At 36.9% G+C, this 20,046-nt stretch overlaps 2 protein-coding genes across 2 annotated transcripts; one reads left to right on the top strand and one right to left on the bottom strand.

Moving 5' to 3' along the window:
* Positions 1-1,720: 1,720 nt before the first annotated feature.
* On the bottom strand, positions 1,721-14,709 carry psmc1a (proteasome 26S subunit, ATPase 1a). Its single transcript, XM_081394555.1, has 12 exons — positions 14,521-14,709; positions 9,499-9,614; positions 8,719-8,772; positions 8,473-8,569; positions 8,243-8,367; positions 6,473-6,658; positions 6,159-6,287; positions 4,308-4,404; positions 4,036-4,225; positions 2,976-3,127; positions 2,628-2,782; positions 1,721-1,962 (listed from the first exon to the last, which is right to left on the bottom strand). The coding sequence occupies exons 2-12, from the start codon at positions 9,499-9,501 to the stop codon at positions 1,828-1,830; spliced, it is 1,323 nt and encodes a 440-aa protein (XP_081250681.1). The 5' UTR covers positions 9,502-9,614; positions 14,521-14,709; the 3' UTR covers positions 1,721-1,827.
* LOC308707851 (uncharacterized protein) lies at positions 9,809-19,258 on the top strand. The gene is made up of 10 exons (XM_081394553.1): positions 9,809-10,006; positions 10,495-10,643; positions 10,729-10,845; positions 10,965-11,117; positions 11,471-11,551; positions 13,175-13,350; positions 14,536-14,741; positions 16,582-16,817; positions 16,917-17,092; positions 18,335-19,258. Exons 1-10 carry the CDS (start codon positions 9,886-9,888, stop codon positions 19,173-19,175), a joined length of 2,256 nt encoding a protein of 751 aa, XP_081250679.1. The 5' UTR covers positions 9,809-9,885; the 3' UTR covers positions 19,176-19,258.
* The last annotated feature ends 788 nt before the right edge of the window (positions 19,259-20,046 follow it).

Raw genomic sequence — 20,046 nt, forward strand, 5'->3', positions numbered from 1 at the left:
CTGGCAAGTATTGTTTTAAATACTAACCTGGGGGAAAGTATAAATTGTGTAAAATGGGAAACCCTGTAAAGCAGTGATTCTCAACCAGGGGTCCAAGGCCCACTAGAGGGCTTCAAAGGGGACTTCCAAAGGGGACTCTAGATGATTTAAAATCATTTAAAACAAGCATTAAAGCTACTGTACACCAAAGCACTTTTCCTCTGCGGTCCACCAACAGGTTGGAAGCGGAATTGTCCATTACCGCTGTCGTAAATAATTTAGCCTAACGTCGCAGGCACGCTATTTGTTCATCCAGCACCAGCTTTTTGGGTAGAATATATTGCATAATTTCACGAAAGTATGATGTATTGCGACATCAGAAACGAAGAAAAACTAAATAATGACATTGCTTGCTTTTTTTTTTTTTTTTTTGCTTTTTTTTTTACTATTGTAACGCTTGCCGTATAGCAAGTCAAATTTGTAGTTTCTTATGAACCAGGGTTCAAATGATCTTGAAACATCAAATCTCTTATCAGCTAGAAATTGTGAGGAAAAAATGTTTATAAAATGCCTATCCTACATCCTTATACAGTAAATCACAAACGACATGATCCCTTCGAATATCGTTGCGGATAATAAGTTTGAGTCAATAATGTTGAGAACCACTGCTGTAAACATTAATATGGTAGCTGTAACGACAAACATATTGAAGCCAACAGGTTAAGTAAAAAACATACGAGAACTATGTATTTTATATTTAGCCAAATGCTAGAGTCAATTTAACAAGTTATGGTCAATGAATGTCTTTCCTGAAGTAAATGTAACATTGCGTGACATTGTTTCAGTGATGTCGTTCTATTGTTGAAACATTGATTGAGCCATTACATAAGACCTGATACATTTCAGTAAGTTTTACTATATCTTTCAACATACATTCTGATGTTCATTCATGTTTATTTCGAACTATTGTAGTAAGGGGGCAATTGTGGCAAATGGTTTGGGTCAGACTGGTTACCCTAAGGTTTCAGGTTCAATTCTTAATACAGAAAGGAAATGACTGAGGTGCCCTTGAGCAAGGCACCCAACCCCAAATCACTCCCCGGACGCCACAGCAAAATGGCTGGCCACTGCTCCGTGCGAGTGTGTGTTCAATACTCACTGCTCCTAATGTGTGTGTGCTAACTTGGATAGGTTAAATGCTGATGACAAATTGAGAATGTGTTACTTTGGCTTTCACATGTCACTTTCCATTTTTCACTTTAAAGAGAGAAAGAGGAAGAGGTTATCATATGACCTACAGTGCCATCAGGCCACAATAAAGAGTGTCAAAACGACAGTTTGAATTTTGTTACAAAACTGACAATTTGAAAGCTCAGACTTTGTTTCATATCAAAATTAACAAAGCATAAAGCTTTTTGCAAGTATTGAATGGCATATATGCTATATAATAAATAGTGGAATTTTGTTCATGCATCAACTGAAAACAGCATTGATTAAAAGATCTCAGTCGATTAAAACCAGCATTGACTAGCATTCACACAGCTGACATGTTTACCTGTATTAGCTTATGAAATGGACACGGACACAGTGAAAACGCTAAAAAGCGCTAATTAAACGTCACCATTTCGGTCAATGATTGCGGCCCTCCAAAACTTATTTTCGGTCATCCCAAAACCCCAATCCCTAGCCAATGACAGCTGGATCACTTGATCTAATCGTGAGACAATGAATTCAGTAAAGCCTTAGTGAACTGAAATATTTAATTGGCATTGAGTACAACTGAACAACAGATGGTTACATCAGGAATAAGTCTTAATATAAAAATATGTAAGACTGGATAACAACATCTTAAAGGTAGAGGCCCTCCGGTGTCCCCTCCTGCTTCTTGTACAGGACGTTCTCTTTAGACTTCTTGAAGTCTTCATTAGTAACTTTCATTCTCCGTTCCCTCAGAGCCATTAGCCCTGCCTCTGTGCAAATGGCCTGGGAAAAAAAACACATTAATTCACTATTAAGTACAACGGAGTGCATAAACAAATTAGTTCACAATCATTGGTGGTCTTTGTTCAAGTTGTAGTTCATGTTTTCGGCCTAAACGAAAATGTGTAAATTAGTCGGACAATGTGAAATCATCTTGTTCTGCAAGACATTCCCTGTGTCCTAATATGCCTAATTCAACTATATAGTAGGTGACAAACTGTGTGTAAAACAAGTATTATGAACATCATGAAACATTGTGAATTCAATGGACACTGTATGCATTTGAGCGCTGTTGAACAGATTCTTAAACACCTCACCTCTGATTGGCCATTCTGTTGACGCGCTCAACATACAGGTCTCTGATTGGCCACTGTGTTGAAGCGCTCGGTGAAGAGCATCATAAATGTCATTGTACATAATTGTAGCCAATCACAGACATATGTTGAGCACGTCAAAGACATTTTAAAAGTTCAGTTTTTGTCTAGTAGTCACTGTTATGCCGAATTTCATACTACACACTAAAACGTCCTTTTTAACGTTGGCAAAGCAAGTTTCAAACCAAATGTAGTACCTACTGTACAGTATGTGGTTTCGGATGCAGCGATTGTTTTTGCATGTAATCGAATTGCAAAAGACTTTTATTTAATTAAAAAAGCCTTTGATGCTACCTTGATGTCAGCGCCCGAGAGGTCTTCTTTGGCCAGGATGAGTTCATCCAAAGTCACGTCGTCTGCTACGGTCATCCTGCTGGTGTGGATCTGAAAGATTCTGCGCTTGGTCTTCTCATCCGGCAGCGGGAACTCAATCTTACGATCAATTCTACCTGTGGAATCACACAAAGGGAACACCTACGTTTAGTCTGCAAAGTAATGCACTTTATGTAATGTAGTTATGTGCACTTTAAAACAGATGAAAATCTCCTCACTGAAGTTTGACATTAGATGTTTGTCTCTGGCCAGTGAGTCCACTTTGATTTAATGATCATGTGAAACCCACACCAGAACTGACTCATTCACCTGGTCTAATGAGAGCTGGGTCAAGTGTCTCTATCCTATTAGTAGCCATGATGACTTTGACGTCTCCGCGGGAGTCAAATCCATCCAGTTGGTTTAGCAGCTCCAACATTGTTCTCTGGATCTCCCGCTCTCCTCCGGAATTTGAGTCATACCTGCAGTGCAGAGGAACAACAGCGAACATCAGTGTTCATACAGTCTAATCTGCACCTGATACACACACACACACACGTGGTCGCACATGAGTTTTCTATTCAATAGTATATTCTATAACATAGCATAGATGTTTTCAGTGTCAGTTGCAAAATCCACCAACAGCCTCGTCAAAGAATAAAACAAATTTTGTTTTTCATTTTATTGTGAATTATGAGTGAATATTGTTAAATATAATAAAATGTACACAACATTTAAAAGTTTGTTTAGTTCGTTCTATAATAATTGACTCTTATTTGTTATCATTAAATTGTATTATATACACAAATGTTCAAAAGTTTGGTGTCATTAATTATTCTTTGAAAGAAATTAATACTTTTATTCAAGAAGGATCCATTAAATAACAAAAGTGACAGTAAAGACATGTATAATTTAATATAAATACATTTTTTTTATATAATTTACATTTTATATAATTTACAAAATTAATATTAAAATCTGTTATTTTAAACGTTCTATTCATCTAAGAATCCTGAATAAAATGCATCATGAAACCATTATTAAGAAGTATTAAAAAGTATTAAGCAGCACAACTGTTTTCATCACTGATAATAAATTTTTGAACAGCAAATCATCATATTAGAATGATTTCTGAAGGATCATGTGACACTGAAGACTGGAGTAATGATGCTGAAAATTCAGCTTTGCATCACAGGAATAAATTATATTTAAAACATATATTTCAAATAAAGAAACAGCTATTTAAATTTGTAATAATATTTTATAAAATTATAAAAAATTTGATCAAATAAATGCAGCCTCGGTGAGCGTAAGAGACTTCACTGAAAAAAATGTTAAAAACCTTACCAACCCCAAACTTAAACGTGAGCTTCAAAATCCCCAGACTCACCTCTTTGTGCCTATGGCGTCGATCTCATCTATGAAAACGATTGACGGAGCGTGTTCCTCAGCCACTCTGAAGAGCTCTCGCACAAGTTTGGGACCATCGCCCAGGTATTTCTGAATAAGCTCTGAGCCCACCACCCTCAGGAATGTGGCAGACGTCTGGTTCGCCACTGCTTTTGCCAGAAGAGTCTTGCCTGCACACCCAGAGCATGTAATATCAACACAGAAAACCGTCACATGAATGCGATATTGGGTGTTGAGACCCATCAGACTGACCTGTTCCAGGTGCACCGTACAGAATAACTCCTTTAGGTGGCTTTATTCCCATCTCTTCATAATACTCTGGATGTGTGAGGGGAAGCTCAACAGACTCCTATAAAAAGTCAAACATGCCTTGGAATTATGATTATTTTTTGCTAGTGTTCTTGAGCATGATTCATCAGTGCATGTTATTCTAAGGAGACATTTAATCAAAATATTCACTCTCTGCTTCTGAAATGTTCTGCTGACATAACCAAGTTCATGTGGGCAGAGAAAAATTGGCTAAAAAACAAACAAACATAATATTGCACCCTTATATGCCCTCTTAATTTTTGATCCAATCAAAAGATAAAAAAATATTTTTTGCCGTTTTTAGCCACTTTGAAATGAAACGAAAAGCCACTTTTTTTAGCCACTTTAAAATGAAAAGCTAATAAGAAATTTAGAAAAAGTATCAGCTTGGCTTGATGCTTCTTGTTTACCCTTAAAAAAGTCCACATGTTTCTCCTAATAAAAAACTACCTGCGACATAATCCTTAAATGAACATACTTATTTAGGAATATATTTAGATTCTCAGTAAAATTTTAAAAGTCATGTTAAAAAGATACATAAAACGATCAAGGCCAATCTTATTAATTTTAAGACAGTAAGAAATTGCTTTATATTTGATCATGCTTTGTTGCAATTAAAAATGCAAAGATACTTTTCACATATCCCTAACGGATTGACAATTTGATCTATTTTAGATCTATTTTTGATCTATAATTAGACTAATAGAAATCTCTTTATAACCGGACCAAGACAATTTTGGATAGGAAGCAAATAAGGTATAATCATCGTTATATCTTAAGTAAACATAAGATTTGCTCAGACTGCCTTCTCCGTGAAAGGTGCAAAATATTGACATTTTCTTCCTGTTTATTTAAAATCTGTTGCAAGCTTTAGTATTTTTAAGAGAACTACCATATCTTGGTTAGTTTGGCAATAAACCTGTGCTCATATTTAGTTTAATTTTTGCAATAGTTTTTTTTCAAGGTTTATAGTTTATGAAGGCCCTTGTATGGACGAGTAGGGCTGTCACTTTTGTGAAAAAATCCTGTTCGATTTTTGAGACATAAGTGTTCATTGAATCGATTGTAAAATCGATTTTCCATGTCTAAAGACGTTTCTATTTTAAACGCCAAATATGGGCAAATCCACGGACTACTAGGCATTAGGACGAACGTAAAGAGGGCGCTGGAGACGCGCACAAGTCAGCAAATTTCCTGATGATTTACTGGCGTGAAGTTTCGTGCACAATCACAAACAGGAGTGCAACATTCTCGAAAAACAATAAATCCGAATTTCGTTTTCGGACTGCCATAACATCAATGAAAAACATTACTGCAGTCTTCAATATGGCTGTGTTTACTATTAGAAACGTCAAACAAATTTCACCTAAGTAGGCGATTGTAGCCCGAATCTGTATCTGTATGCATGAGACTGTCTGCATACCGGCAGAATTCAGTTTTGTTGTAAAAAGAGACACATTATGCTTTGCTGTTACGTGTGTTTGTCAGAGCCTGCAGTCGCTGTGAGACGCGCGTTCGCTGCGGGCGTATCGTGACGAGCTGGACGCGCTCCGAGAAAAGACCGTTAAAATCGATTCCCTATTTCGTTTTTCGAAACTTGCGTTGGTTTGTCCGATCGATTGTGCAATCGATTTTCGAACGTAAAGTGACAGCCATATGGACGAGTGTTGCAAGTTAGCCTTCACTTTAAGCACTATGATACTAGCATTGGGTGGCTGCTGTTTCAGTTTTATCAATGTACATTGTCTCAAATAAAGCATAAATAAATAATCAGTTTTAAGTCTGATCTATTACCTTGATCTCTTGAATCTGATTGTCCAGACCTCCGATGTCTGCGTACGTCTCCTGTGGGGCCTTTTCTACCTTCATTACAGTCACCAGAGGGTCCGTGTCATCCATCAGCACCCCGATTACTGCATGAACCTGCAAACATTTTACATCACTCAATTACGGAACTACTACATTAATGCATAACAACAACATGACATAATAAATATTTGGGTAATAAAATTGATATCTGTAGTCAAATAAAACTCTTGAGTTAATATTTTTGTCTATTTATCTTCCAGTTTCTTAAGTCCTGAGTGATTTGAAAGACGTTTACTAACCTTGTGGTTCAGTAACACAGAGCAGCCGGGCTCAAGAAGGTCTTTATCTACAAATGACAGAATACTGACATAATGCTCAGAGCCCACTGAAGTCGACACAATGGCATGATTATCATCAATGATCTCCTCCAGAGTTCCCACTGACATTGGCGTCCCTCGGAGATCATCCACTTTAGATCTCTCCTCCTATAAAACAAAACATTATGTCAAGGCTTGACATTTATCTTGATTTGTGTTTCTAAAGAGTTAGATCACCCAAAGTTGAAAATTCTGCCATCAATTAATCCCTCTCATGTTGTTCCAAATCAATAATAAATGAGGGCGTTCTTTAATGAAATCTGACAGTTTTCTGTTCCTCTATTGAAAGTCTATTGACCCAAAACTCTGACGCTTCAAAATGTTAATAAAGAGATCGCAGAATAAATCCATATGAATCGAGTGGTTTAATCCAAGTCTTCTGAAGAGGTTTGTTCTCGCACGTCAAGCAAGTACAGCTTCTGTTTGTTCGCTGATCAACGTTTATGTGTGAATAAAAGCCTAAATTCAATTGTTCATTATGTAAAGTGATTGTGTCTCTTCAGAAGATTTGAAATAAACTGCTTAATTGATATGGATGTATTTTAGGATTTTTTTTCTTTAATCAAGTTTTGGGTGAATAGACTTTCAATGGAGGGACAGAAATCTCACTTATTTCATTAAAAATATCTTCTTTTGTGTTGATTCTTTAAAAAAAAAAAATAAAAAAAAAATTATCTACATAAATATACAGTTCCAGTCAAAAGTTTGGAAACATTACTATTTTTAATGTTTTTGAAAGAAGTCTCTTATGCTCATCAAGCCTGCAGTTAAAAACAAAAAAAACAGTAATATTATGAAATATTATTACAATTTAAAATAATGGTTCTCTTTTTTAATATATTTTAAAATGTAATTTATTTTTGTGATGCAAAGCTGAATTTTCATCAGCAAGTACTCCAGTCTTTGGTGTCTTATGATCCTTCAGAAATCATTCTAATATGATGATTTGATACTCAGTTATTATCAATGATGGAAACAGTTGTGCTGTTTAATATATTTTTTTGGAATACTTTTTTCAGGATTCATTGATGAGTAAAACGTTAACAGCATTTATTCATAAAAACAGCATTTATTCAAAATAAAAACATTTCTAACAATATAAATCGTTACTATCACCTTTTATCAATTTAACGCATCCTTGTTGAATTAAAGTAATTTCTTAAAAAAAAAAAGTTATTGTTCCCAAACTTTTGAACGGTAGTGTATATTGTTACAAAAGATTTCTATTCTAAATAAATACAGTTCTTTTTAACTTTTTATTCATCAAATAATCCTGAAAAAAGTATCTCAGGTTATAAAAAAAAATATTAAGCTGCACAACTGTTTCCAACATTGATCATAAATCAGCATATTAGGATGATTTCTGAAGGATCATAAGACACCAAAGACTGGAGTACTTGCTGATGAAAATTCAGCTTTGCATCACAAAAATAAATTACATTTTAAAGTATATTAAAAAAGAGAACCATTATTTTAAATTGTAATAATATTTCATAATATTACTGTTTTTTTTTTTTGTTTTTTTTTTTTTTTGTTTTTTTTTTACTGCAGGCTGGATGAGCATAAGAGACTTCTTTCAAAAACATTAAAAATAGTAATGTTTCCAAACTTTTGACTGGTACTGTATATATATATATATATATATATATATATATATAACATAAAAGAAACACAATAATAGGCGTGTTGCACCTCTTGTTTCTCCTCCAGAGGTTTCATCTGCTCCTGGTTTCTGATGAACTCCTCCTCCATCAGCAGATAGTCTTTAATTCTCTCTTGTTTGAGGAGTTTCAGTCTGCACTGTGTGTGTGGAGTGACTGAGGAAAAAAATTACAGTGACATCTCAAGATTTTATGGATAAATACTATTCATGTATGAGCCTCTCATCAGGTTTGGTCAAGGTATAATGATGTTTATTTTACCCAAAGGCAGTTTGCTAGCAGCATCTGGTCCCTTCACTTTCTTCTTCCTTTTCCCAACTCTTGTAGGAATGGGAGGCTCGTATTTCTTTTTCTTATCCTGAAAATCAATGCATAATCAGCAGGAAATTGGTTTGATGGTTAAATCAAATTCCTACATTACACAAATACGAATCTCTTCAGACTCTTTTCATGTCATTTTTTTAACCACTTAATAGTAGTGAGAGTATTTGTGAAATAAATTCTCACCTTGTCATCTTTCTTCCCTCCACCAGGTCCTTGTCCTCCACTCTGACTTTGACCCTGTGAAAGTAAACATTCAATTAATTTATGTCTATCATCTACAATGAGTTAATTTATTTGATTTTGCTAATATATATGTATATATGAAGAGTTCAGATACAAAAGCCTCTAAGTGCTATCTGAAATTTTCTTCTAGAATGATCATTTTTATCAAGCTCGTTTATTTAAGTTCAATAATTTCACTTAAATGACAATGAAGATTACCTATTAATTGTCATTTAAGTGAAATTACTGAACTTAAATAAACGAGCTTGATAAAAATGATCATTCTAGAAGAAAATTTCAGATGGCACTTAGAGGCTTTTGCATCTGAACTCTTCATATATTAATTATATGTTATATATACATAAAAATATACACACACACATACATACACAAATTAGGCTGAAATTTATATTTAGCTTTATGTTGTATGACTTTGACTCGTGCATTTATCCAATCTTGCCTTAATACCAGTACCAATGTGTAATTATATGTGAATATAATAACAATAACGAGCTGACGTTATTAATCATTAATTTGTTCTCTTTTTATAATAACGTTACATTGATTACAAGCTAACACTAAAAGCTAACTTCCCCGATTTACTGTCTATCACGCACTACAAAATTGAGACAAAGACTCAACAGTTCTAAATATGCATGATTCATTTCTAGACCAGAAATACATATATTTTAAAGATAAAATAAACCATTTAAAAAAGAAAAGGGAAATATGCTGTCTCACCATTGTCGTTTGATGTCTGTTTCTCTGTGTCTTCTTCTGCACTGGTAGATCAAGCCAATAGTGCCCCTCTTCGCCACCTTCTGGAGAGGAGGGCACATTGACCGAGGTCCTCGGTACTTGTTTGTGATGTCACATATGGGAGCGAATTAGATTATATTGTTTATAATTATTTAACTAGTTGGTTATTAAGTTGATACGGTTCTATTATCAACAATTTGACACTATAAGAGAGCTAGACCAGAAATTATCGCGAGAGTACACTGTTTGCAACCAAGATCAATGGTTAGGGTCTCGCGAGACTTTCACATTATGAAGGTTACCATCCTTGGTGGTTACCATCTTGCTGCGATCCCTCTCACTAATGTATTTGTGAACCAGAATAAAATAATGGGAAGCGTTGGAACCTTTGAGTGTCTTGAAGATTTCAATACATGTCTTCAGCAGTATGAGGAGGACACGAACACAAAATTTATCGTTTTGAAGAGCGATCGTGCATTTGGGAAAAGTGGTAACGTTAGGCTAAACGATGTCATCTCAAGTTTTATGTGTTAATGATCTTTGATATGTTGATCAACTCTAGATATATTTGGCTCGTAACTTGTCCTGCACATTTAGTGCTTTTCTAAACGATTGGGTTAAAACATGCAAACCCCCTTTAGACCTACATTGAATCAAGAACATGGCCCATATTGACGTGAATATCGTAAAGATTTGTAGGTGGACTGTATTGCTGCAAAAATCACCTAGCAACAAATAAGAACACACTAGCAACGCCCTAGCAACCTCCCAAACCTTCTTTCAACCGTATAGCAATGAACTAATAACTAGGACTGCAACTATAAATCTTGATTATTTATTTATTTGTTGAATATTTGTTTTGGGTCATCAGTTATCTTGTCCAATGCTCCATCAACCACTCAGAACGCCCTAGCAATCACTATCCATAAAACAGCTCCACCCAAATTTCTTCTTCTCTATGTTTTATTCCCAATGTAGATCTGACAGTGGAAAAACAGCTGCAGTGGGAAGTGAAGATTGTTCCGTTCAATGGCGTGCCTTTTAAGATTATTGGGAAAAAGACATACGTATGTCACCAAGGAAGAGACAAGCATGCCAAAGCCAAACAAAGACGTCAGGAGAGTAAAGTACGAGCTTCTCGCACTAATGTCTGATCATTTTTTTTGACTGACCTTATGACATTTATGCTCTATGTCTTATCTTCTGTTTCAGGTAGAAGGTCATGAATATTCATGCCTGAAAACAAGACGCTTAATGCAAACTACAAAAAAAATGGGTTGTCCTGCGACCATAAATGTGATTCATATTGTGAGGTTCCCTGAGTACAAGGTAAAACACTTAAAGGGCTAGTTCATCCAAAATGAAAATTATCCAATAATTTGCTCACCCCTAAAGCCATCCTAGGTTTATATGACTTTCTTCTTTCTTGTTTGTGTGTGTGTTGCCAGATAACTGAAGATAACCCTTACCAGAAACGAGAAAAGTCATCAGCTGTTAGAGAAGCGCTAAGACTAGATCCAAAGCGTGTGCGAACAGAAGAAATGTTTGCAGCCAGTTTCCCAGATATTAAGGAGCATCAAAACCACCCCATCGATGGAAAGGTTTGTGCCTTAGTATTGATCTCAAGTCAGGACAGATTTACTTGGCGGTTGATTATTCAATTGTCCCAATTAGTTTTGCTCTCTTTAACAAAAATGAAAAGATTTTTGCTCTCTTTAACAAAAATGTTTCAAATAATACAGTATTGTTCACAAGTTTGGGGTCAACTTTTGAACTTTCTATTCATCAAAGAATCCTGAAAAACATGTATCGTGGTTTCCAGCAGCCTTAGTGAGCATACGAGACTTCTTTTAAAAACATTCAACAGCATATTGTACTGACCCCAAACTTCTGAATGGTAGTGTATGCTGTGAAAATGATGGGTAATTTCATTTTGTTCTGCTTGGACTTGCAGGAATCAAGAGACATTTGGAACATCATAAAAAAGGTCAAAGCAGGAAACAGGAAGTCCAGTGTGGACCATCATAATCTACAGGTAAAGGCTGTCACAAGATTGAGGTGCTGTTACAAATAATCTGTGATGGGCAAAGTCAACATGAAACCACATTCAAAACCAGTTTTGCTAGGTGGGTGGACAGATATTGACATGAGACAAACACATAATGTACTGGGTACAAATCAGTTTAATGATTGGCAGACAAATAATTCTTAGGAGTTGGAAGTCGGAGGAGGCCCCTTCTTTTTAGGAATTGATAACAGAACTGGGTAGAGTGCCCGCATTTGAAAAAATGTCTTATAAACAGACTGATAAAGTAAATCTATACTATAAGAAATGGTCCAGATTCTTGACTTATTTGGAAAAGGGACCGTAATAATTGTGTAAGAAACATGCTCACACTCGAAAGTGTAATTGTGATGGCATGTGTGTATGCTATTATTTTCTTTTTCCTCACTATTGTATGCCGGAAGTTATCTTAATTCTACTTAATTGTATAGTCAAGTTGTGCCCAAGTCAGGGGGGAGGGGGTTATCGGAGTAAAAATGTTGATTCTGCACAGATGTATTGTGTTATATTCTGGAAAATTTCTGAGAATCAATAAAAAACTTAATCTAAAAAAAACAAAAACAGTTTTGCTTCTGTTATATGATGTATTTCCAAGTAAAACATAATGCACAAAAAATGTAGGGTGGGATCTGAGTTTATCCCCCAGGAATTGGAATGGTGACGCGTCATTGTACCAGAGGTGGAGAAGCTTGAGTAATGTTTTGCCTGAAGGCCCTTGATTTCACCACTAGAGAGCGTCATTTCAACCCTGCATTACTTCTCCTTTGTTAAATGGTTGTAACACTCTCACCTGTGTTGAATTACTCTTAATTGTCAACCCTATTTAATGCTTTGTACTCATCACACAATTTCGGGCTGTCCCTGATGAAAGATGACCAGTCGTGGTGATTTCTGTGGTCGTGGCTCCTAAACGGTGGTCCAATGTCTTACAGTGAAAGAGGTTCAAAGATGGCCATTGTCACGGTCTGGCAGCCTGCGATAATTCTCTGACCGAATCAGACATTTAGCAGCATCAAGGACGCCCACACCAGAGACCCGAGCTCGATCCCTAGCTGGATCATGACAGATATATTTAGAACATTTAGACATTTTTGTTCTTTGGAATTACATGCATGACTGACTCATTCACAATAAGGATTGAGAAAGCAACTAGTCAATTTGGATTTCATGTTGACACTGATCATGTTTTATGTTGCAGGAATGATTTTATTACATTCAATACTGATTCAAAGAGATTAAAGGGATAGTTCACCCGAAAATGGAAATGCAGTCATCATTTACTCACCCTCATGTTGTTCCAAACCTGTATGATTTCCTTTCTTCTGCTGAACACAAAAGAAGATAATTAAAGAAGGTTGGTAATTAAACAGTTGCTGGTCCCCATTGACTTCCATAGTATTTTTTTTCCTACTATGGAAGTCAATGGGGTCCAATAGTCGTTTGGTTACCGACTTTCTTCAAAATATCTTCTTTTGTGTTCAGCAGAAGAAAGAAAGTCATACAGGTTTGGAACAACATGAGGGTGAGTAAATGAGTACAGCATTTTCATTTTTGGGTGAACTATCCCTTTAATTGAGAGGTTATCTGTTGTAGGCCTTGGTAAACGCATGGAAGGAAGAGGGCTGTGCCATTGAGTACAGACCCTCTCAGGAGGAGGATGGTACCGTGGTGAAGATGTTGCTGTGCTTACAGACGCCATGGCAGAGGAGGCTTATGTTACTGTATGGACAGCATATGTGCTTCCTAGATGAAACCTATCGAGCGGGCAGGTGTGTTGCTGCATTTAAGTAAGGGATAATGTAGAGCGAGGCGTTGTTATAGCGAATACATCCCCGACAGGCTGATCAGGACCCCGACTCGAAGCGAAGGGGTCTTGAATTAGCCTAAAGGGGTTGTATTCGCTGTAACAACCGCCTTGCTCTACATTATCCCGCTTATTACATGGCTACCTACCAAATAAATCAATAATTTGACACAAAATATTGATTTAAAAAGGGAGTTTATTGATTTAAAAAACGATTGTATTGCTTCCGCTAAAGAAAATAGTCTGTTTCGTCTCAACGGTTAGAATCCTGCGTCCATAGCAACGCTCTTCTATGAATTTTTCAAGAAATAACAGACCGCATTCTACATTAGAATTCAACCAAACCATGTAATAATGTCATTTAATATGTACTAGTGCTGGGGTTTTCAAACTGGGGTCCGGGACTGGCTTGCTTAGTATTCAGCAATATTATCAATTTGACTGTACTGGCACTATCCTATCGGTTGAGAGCTGAACTGAACTGGATTCTGCAGAGCTGCTTTATAGCTGAATTGAACTAATTTCATAATTGATGAACTTTACACACTTATTGAACCAAACTGAATCAACACTGAACTGACTCAAGCTGAATAATAACACTGTAGTCTTTTTTAGAGCAGCTTTACAGCAGAATTGAATTAGATCATTATTGTCCTGTTTATCACTGTAAAGCTGCTTTGAAACAATCTCTATTGCATAAAGCGATATAATTAAATGTGACGTGACTTAATTTGACCCCCATATGGCCACAAGGGAGTGCTAGGGGGCCCTTGGAAAAGTTCAGATAAATGCAAAAATAAAGAAATAATAAAAAAAATATTAAACAAATAAAGTTGAATAAACTACAAAATTTTGAATTAAATGACCAAATAAATAAACAAAAACATTTTATATTTCTGTTTAATATAACTATAGAAATAAACTCATTTTTAAAAAATGCAATGTAAAGTAATTGACACATGTATAATATTAATGTATTATTTAGGCGTTTATTCTTGAAAATATATAACTGCCTTTTAAACTTTAGGATGTGGGTGCCTCTCTTCAGTATAATCAGATTTGAGGGTCCATGGGATCAAAAGATTGAAAACCTCTGTACTTAGTGCACAAAAATAAAAACCTCAAAATGGTTTACCTGTCTTTGCCTCAGAAATTCACTGCCGCTCTTCTTTCTGTGGGTGAGGACAAATGTCAGCTACGCTGCGGTTGGAGTGTTTGTAACTCAGGCAGAGACTAAAGAAGTCATTGTAGAAGCCTTGAAGGTGTTTCAGAAGTGGAATTCAGACTGGAATCCATCACACTTCATGGCGGGCTTCTGTGAGGCGGAAATCGTTGCTCTGGGGGAGGTGTTTAAAGGTACTTTTGGCTACTTTTTCTGCTATTTCAGCATGTTAAGAACGTTTCATAATACTGTAAACAATGTTCTAATCGGGAACATTAAAGGTGATCTATTATGCAAAATTCACTTTTACTAGTGCAAAATGCCCGTGCAAAATCAGTTTTTGAGTGTGTTTTTAGTAATTGTTGGTTTGGTGTGTTTGAGTGCTCATTGTTACAATTACACAGCAAAAGTTCAGTGACATTTTTATTTGTGTGTGGTAGAAAGCACACAGTGAACTCAGAGAAAACGCTATGCTTGAGCAAACAGTTTGTGAATAGGCAACTGCAAATGATAGCCGTGAAAGAGACTGTGAACGCATTGAATAGGATATGTTTAGTTGGTGAATAGCATAGGCTACTATTACACAGTAGTGATAACATTAAACGCACCAGAATGAAATATAATATCCAGAAGTAAACAGCATAGCTGACTTACAGATTCAGTTAACATCCACAAATGAAAAAGTGCGTCGATTCAGGGAGCAGTGCAAAGTGCCCGTGCAAAATCAGTTTATGTGAGCTGATCGCCGTCAAAAAAGTTCAGGAGATATTTCTTAGCGATGGCTGATTTCAACAGTTTCAATATGATAAAAAAATTATTTTATATTGATTCAATGGATTAATTGCATTTTGAAAAAAAAAGTGTCATGAATTTATTGCATTTTTGGGGAAAAATAATTCCCCGTTTTTATAATAAATCTTTGAAAATCATAATCTGGATTTTAATTTTTTATGTTATTATAACCTAAAAATTATATGTGAAAGTTTGAAACAGAAAATGGTGGTTTTCATCTTGCCACTTTTTTTGGAAAAGAAAACACATTTTCAGTGTGTTTAATTTTTCAAAATTAATCAAAATGGATTTATCACGTTTTGGAACCAAACTATAATATTCAGAAGTAAACAGTGTAGCTGACTGAGTGTTTATGTCAGAATGTTTATTTTTAAACCACAACCTTCTAAGTGCTTCTTTTACCGATATATTTAACGATATCTCTTGCATTTCTAATCCAAACAACGCCAAACTTGGCACTGCACTTACTCGTGCCCGTAGCGAGACACCTGTCAAGTTTGAAATCCATCGGACTAACGGTTCGAGAGATATGCGAATAACAGACACACACAGACATACAGACAGACAGACGTTTCTGTAATTTATAGATAGATATATTGTATTGTTTTTTTAATATAATTATGTGTCTGCAGTGTGTGAACACAAACCATCCACTGTTATTTTTTATACTGGCGACTGAATCTGCCCTATTAGCTTACCCTATTTTGAGCTGAAAGTTCACAGACACATTCTGGAGACACCAAAGTCTTATATTACATCTTGTAAAATGAGGCATAATATGGCCCCTTTAATCAGACGTCATAATTTTCTGGATTAGATCATTTTGACTATAATATTGCTGTTAGTAGATTAGATGTTAGTAGGACAGAGATATCAAATGTCTTCTCAGCTTTTGGACCACTTCAGATGCAGTTCCATTTTCAATTTAACATAACTTTTGGTGGTCAGGTGAAGTTAGTAAACCGGTTAGTATTTATTCCTGTGTTTCATATGAGTAATAGGAGTAAGAGTAATTTAATATTGTATATATTTCAGTTCTTGATTTTAGAAATACTAAAAGCTAAAAATCTCAATTTCAGGGTGGTCTTTAAAGGCCATAACATCTGAATGTTAAATTACTGTTTTGTTATCACCCTTCCTTGTAGTCGTGCAGGCTGTCGCATTGAGTCACAAGCCGTATGAGAAGATAGATGCTACAAATGTGTAGGATCTGACAAATGAACAACATCTTTGTCATTATAGGTTCTAAAGTGCTCCTCTGTGATTTTCACAGAGAAAAGGCATGGATGGAGTGGACAGGAAAAAAGGAAAATGATGTGACATGTCAGGAAAAGGTTCTTAAACTTCTACAGGCTATTGCAGATTCTCAGACGAACGAGGACTTTGAGAACAGCACTGTTACCCTTCAGCAACATCCGGACTGGCTGTCAAATGAAAAACTGAGAAGGTTTTTCAGCAAATGGCTGTGTCATGCAGAGGTGAGTATATTACTTTTGTGTAAGTTCTATTAATAATCAGTAAAGATGATGGTGTGAAACCCAGTGACGCATATTATGACCTTCTGTTTCCTGAACTAGAGATGGGTAAAATTGTTCAGAAATGAAAACCTGAATGTGGCCGTCTTCACAAATAAAGGTGTTGAAAGACAAAAAGAAGTGCTGAAGCATTCCTACCTTAAAGGCCACAGAAACTGCAGCCTGAGCGAAACACTAATAGTCATTATGAGAGACTTCCTGCCGAGATCCTATCAAAAGTAAGAACTGGATTGTTGTGGAAAGTCATCTGGCACCTGTTACATTTTACCTTAACCCACAAATAAGAAATATCTTAAAGGAGACATATCATGCTTTTAAATTGTTCCTTTTTACATATAAATCATACATTTGTAGTCTATATAAAGCGGAACTGCAATGCTTGGGTCTGAATTCCTCATTATTATAGCTCCACAGGCCCCTTTTCTACCCCTTTTCTGAGGTGCGTCTCAATCAACCCGTTTTGGTGCAGTCTCTTTAAATACAACTGAGACACTTCATACCCCGCCCCCTCTCCAGGATGCAGAGGTTCAACTCCACCCCGTTCAGCCATTTTTGTAGTTTGATAGCAGAGATACGATTATCTAGCGGCACAGAAGCTTTTTATTCACACGTTATTAACAAAATGTCAACAACGGAAGACTTGTCCAGCCTTACATGTTCGAGCCAGAGTCGGAGCCGGAGCGAGATGAAAATGAAGACGACGAATCTGCAGAACAACGTCTTCATATGGATGTATTGCAATGGTGTGTTACTGTATTTACACAAGAAACTTTGGTCTTCCGACCTTTTACCACCGTGTCGATTTATTTTGATTAATATGTGCGAGGGAGAGAGAGCAAGACAGCGTCTAACTTATTTTGGAGACGGTGATGTCTTGTTTACACTTTCGCCTGACTCTGAAGAGAGAGAGTGAGCGCGCGCGCGACCAGGTCTCTCTCTGCTCGTTCTTTCAGTTAAACATGCGTCCTGTCACAAGCGCGGCAGTTCATCTACATTAGACGGTGTAATGAAGTGTGTGGGTTACTACATCCAACAACCGAACATTTTAACTTACCCTCTCGTAACTTCTGCATCCTTTAGCTTGGACTACAAAATTGCAGTGAGAAATAGAAATGACGGATTGCTCGAAGTGTTGGGCCGGGAGTCAATGTCCTTATTTGGCAGTTCCGCTGCAAATACTGTGACGTATTAGTTCACAAAACGTCATAGATAACAGAAAAATCGGAACAGGTTGAAAAATATGACCAAAACAGAATATAAAGATATCAACGAAGCACCTGAAGAGAATAATTTCATATTTTCTGTACTTCTAAACACTCCAAATATACAAAAAAATGCATTTAAGGGCTAAAAAAGTGGATTTAGCATGATATGTCCCCTTTAAGACTTAAACATTTTTGTGAGATTCATCCAATGATTTGGAAACTTGTCTGACTAAAAATCTCTTTTTACATATGCAGATACATTGAATTGAATATAAAATGCTCAAGTGGCTCACGCAAATACAGTGGAAATATGCCTTGTTTTCTAAGAGACAGACCAAGAATAATGGCTCAACACATCATGAAAAGGCACCAAGAGTCGCTGCTCTTCAACGCAAGAGACATAACGTCTGCTGGGGAGAACGTCTTCCGTGTTCAGAGTCAGACTTCACAGGAAGAACATCTGGTGAACTTTGGAAAAGGCGATGAGATGCCTTCATGTACATGCATGGACTGGAGGAGACATCTTCTCCCATGCCAGCATTTCTGTGCTGTTTTTACCTTAGTTCCTGGATGGAGTTGGGAGAATCTGAGCGCTGCGTACAGTAAGAACCCTCTCTTCACGTTTGACGAGGTTTGCCTTGGACACTCTAGGACACTTCCTCAGACTTCTGCTGATCTTCAAGGTGAAGAGCTTCTGAAGAAGAATCAGGAGAACGATAATAGTCCAGAGGGAGGCGGCTGCATTTCCAGTCCAGAGAGAAGTCTGTCGTCTCCTGCTGCTCCCTCAGAGACCACGCTGATCACGCCTAGTGTTAAAGCAGAAAAAAGGGAGAAATGCGGTACCTTGTTAAAGGAGATGTCTGATTTGACGTGCCACATACAGGATGGGACATTTCTAGATTCAGTAACTGATCGCCTTACAAATCTTTTAGAAGATTTGAGGCGACACATTCCCCATGATGACATCCTTGACCTTTCCTACACACCACCATCCAAGAAAATGTGTTCGTCAGCACCCGCTGAGCCACTTAACACAATCCCAGAAAGATGCCCTGTATCTGGAATAGTCGGTGATGCGGGCAACCCCCACAAGTGACTTTTAAGGTGTTGCTTCTCGTGTGCATCGGGATTTGTGTTTGTACAAATTTTTGCCATTAAAATTTTACATTTTGTAGTATGTGTGGTATTTTGAACTGTAGTCTCTCTTGTTCTTGAGATATAGATGTAGCTTCACGGTCTGGGTTGGTAACTGAAAGGTTGTAGGTGTAAACCCTGCATGTGGTTCTGGATCATTGTTTCTGTGTGGTCCTGACAAAACCAGCCTGCTAAACGGCCATCTTGAGCATTTTTTATTCAGCAGAAGACAGAAGTAGAATGTGGCAAGCAGGACAAGGCCGAGAGCCGTGAGAACGTAATCGAGGCTGGTTGCATGAGTGCTAATAATGAGCCTCCCTGAACTTTGTTACATAGAAGTTATGTTTGATATATACACTCACCTAAAGGATTATTAGGAACACCTGTTCAATTTCTCATTAATGCAATTATCTAATCAACCAATCACATGGCAGTTGCTTCAATGCATTTAGGGGTGTGGTCCTGGTCAAGACAATCTCCTGAACTCCAAACTGAATGTCAGAATGGGAAAGAAAGGTGATTTAAGCAATTTTGAGCGTGGCATGGTTGTTGGTGCCAGACAGGCCGGTCTGAGTATTTCACAATCTGCTAAGTTACTGGGATTTTCACGCACAACCATTTCTAGGGTTTACAAAGAATGGTGTGAAAAGGAAAAACATCCAGTATGCGGCAGTCCAGTGGGCGAAAATGCCTTGTTGATGCTATAGGTCAGAGGAGAATGGGCCGACTGATTCAAGCTGATAGAAGAGCAACTTTGACTGAAATAACCACTCGTTACAACCGAGGTATGCAGCAAAGTATTTGTGAAGCCACAACGCACAACCTTGAGGCGG

The sequence above is a fragment of the Scardinius erythrophthalmus genome (genome assembly GCF_964197995.2).
Source record: "Scardinius erythrophthalmus genome assembly, chromosome: 19".
NCBI classification, from domain to species: Eukaryota; Metazoa; Chordata; class Actinopteri; order Cypriniformes; family Leuciscidae; genus Scardinius; species Scardinius erythrophthalmus.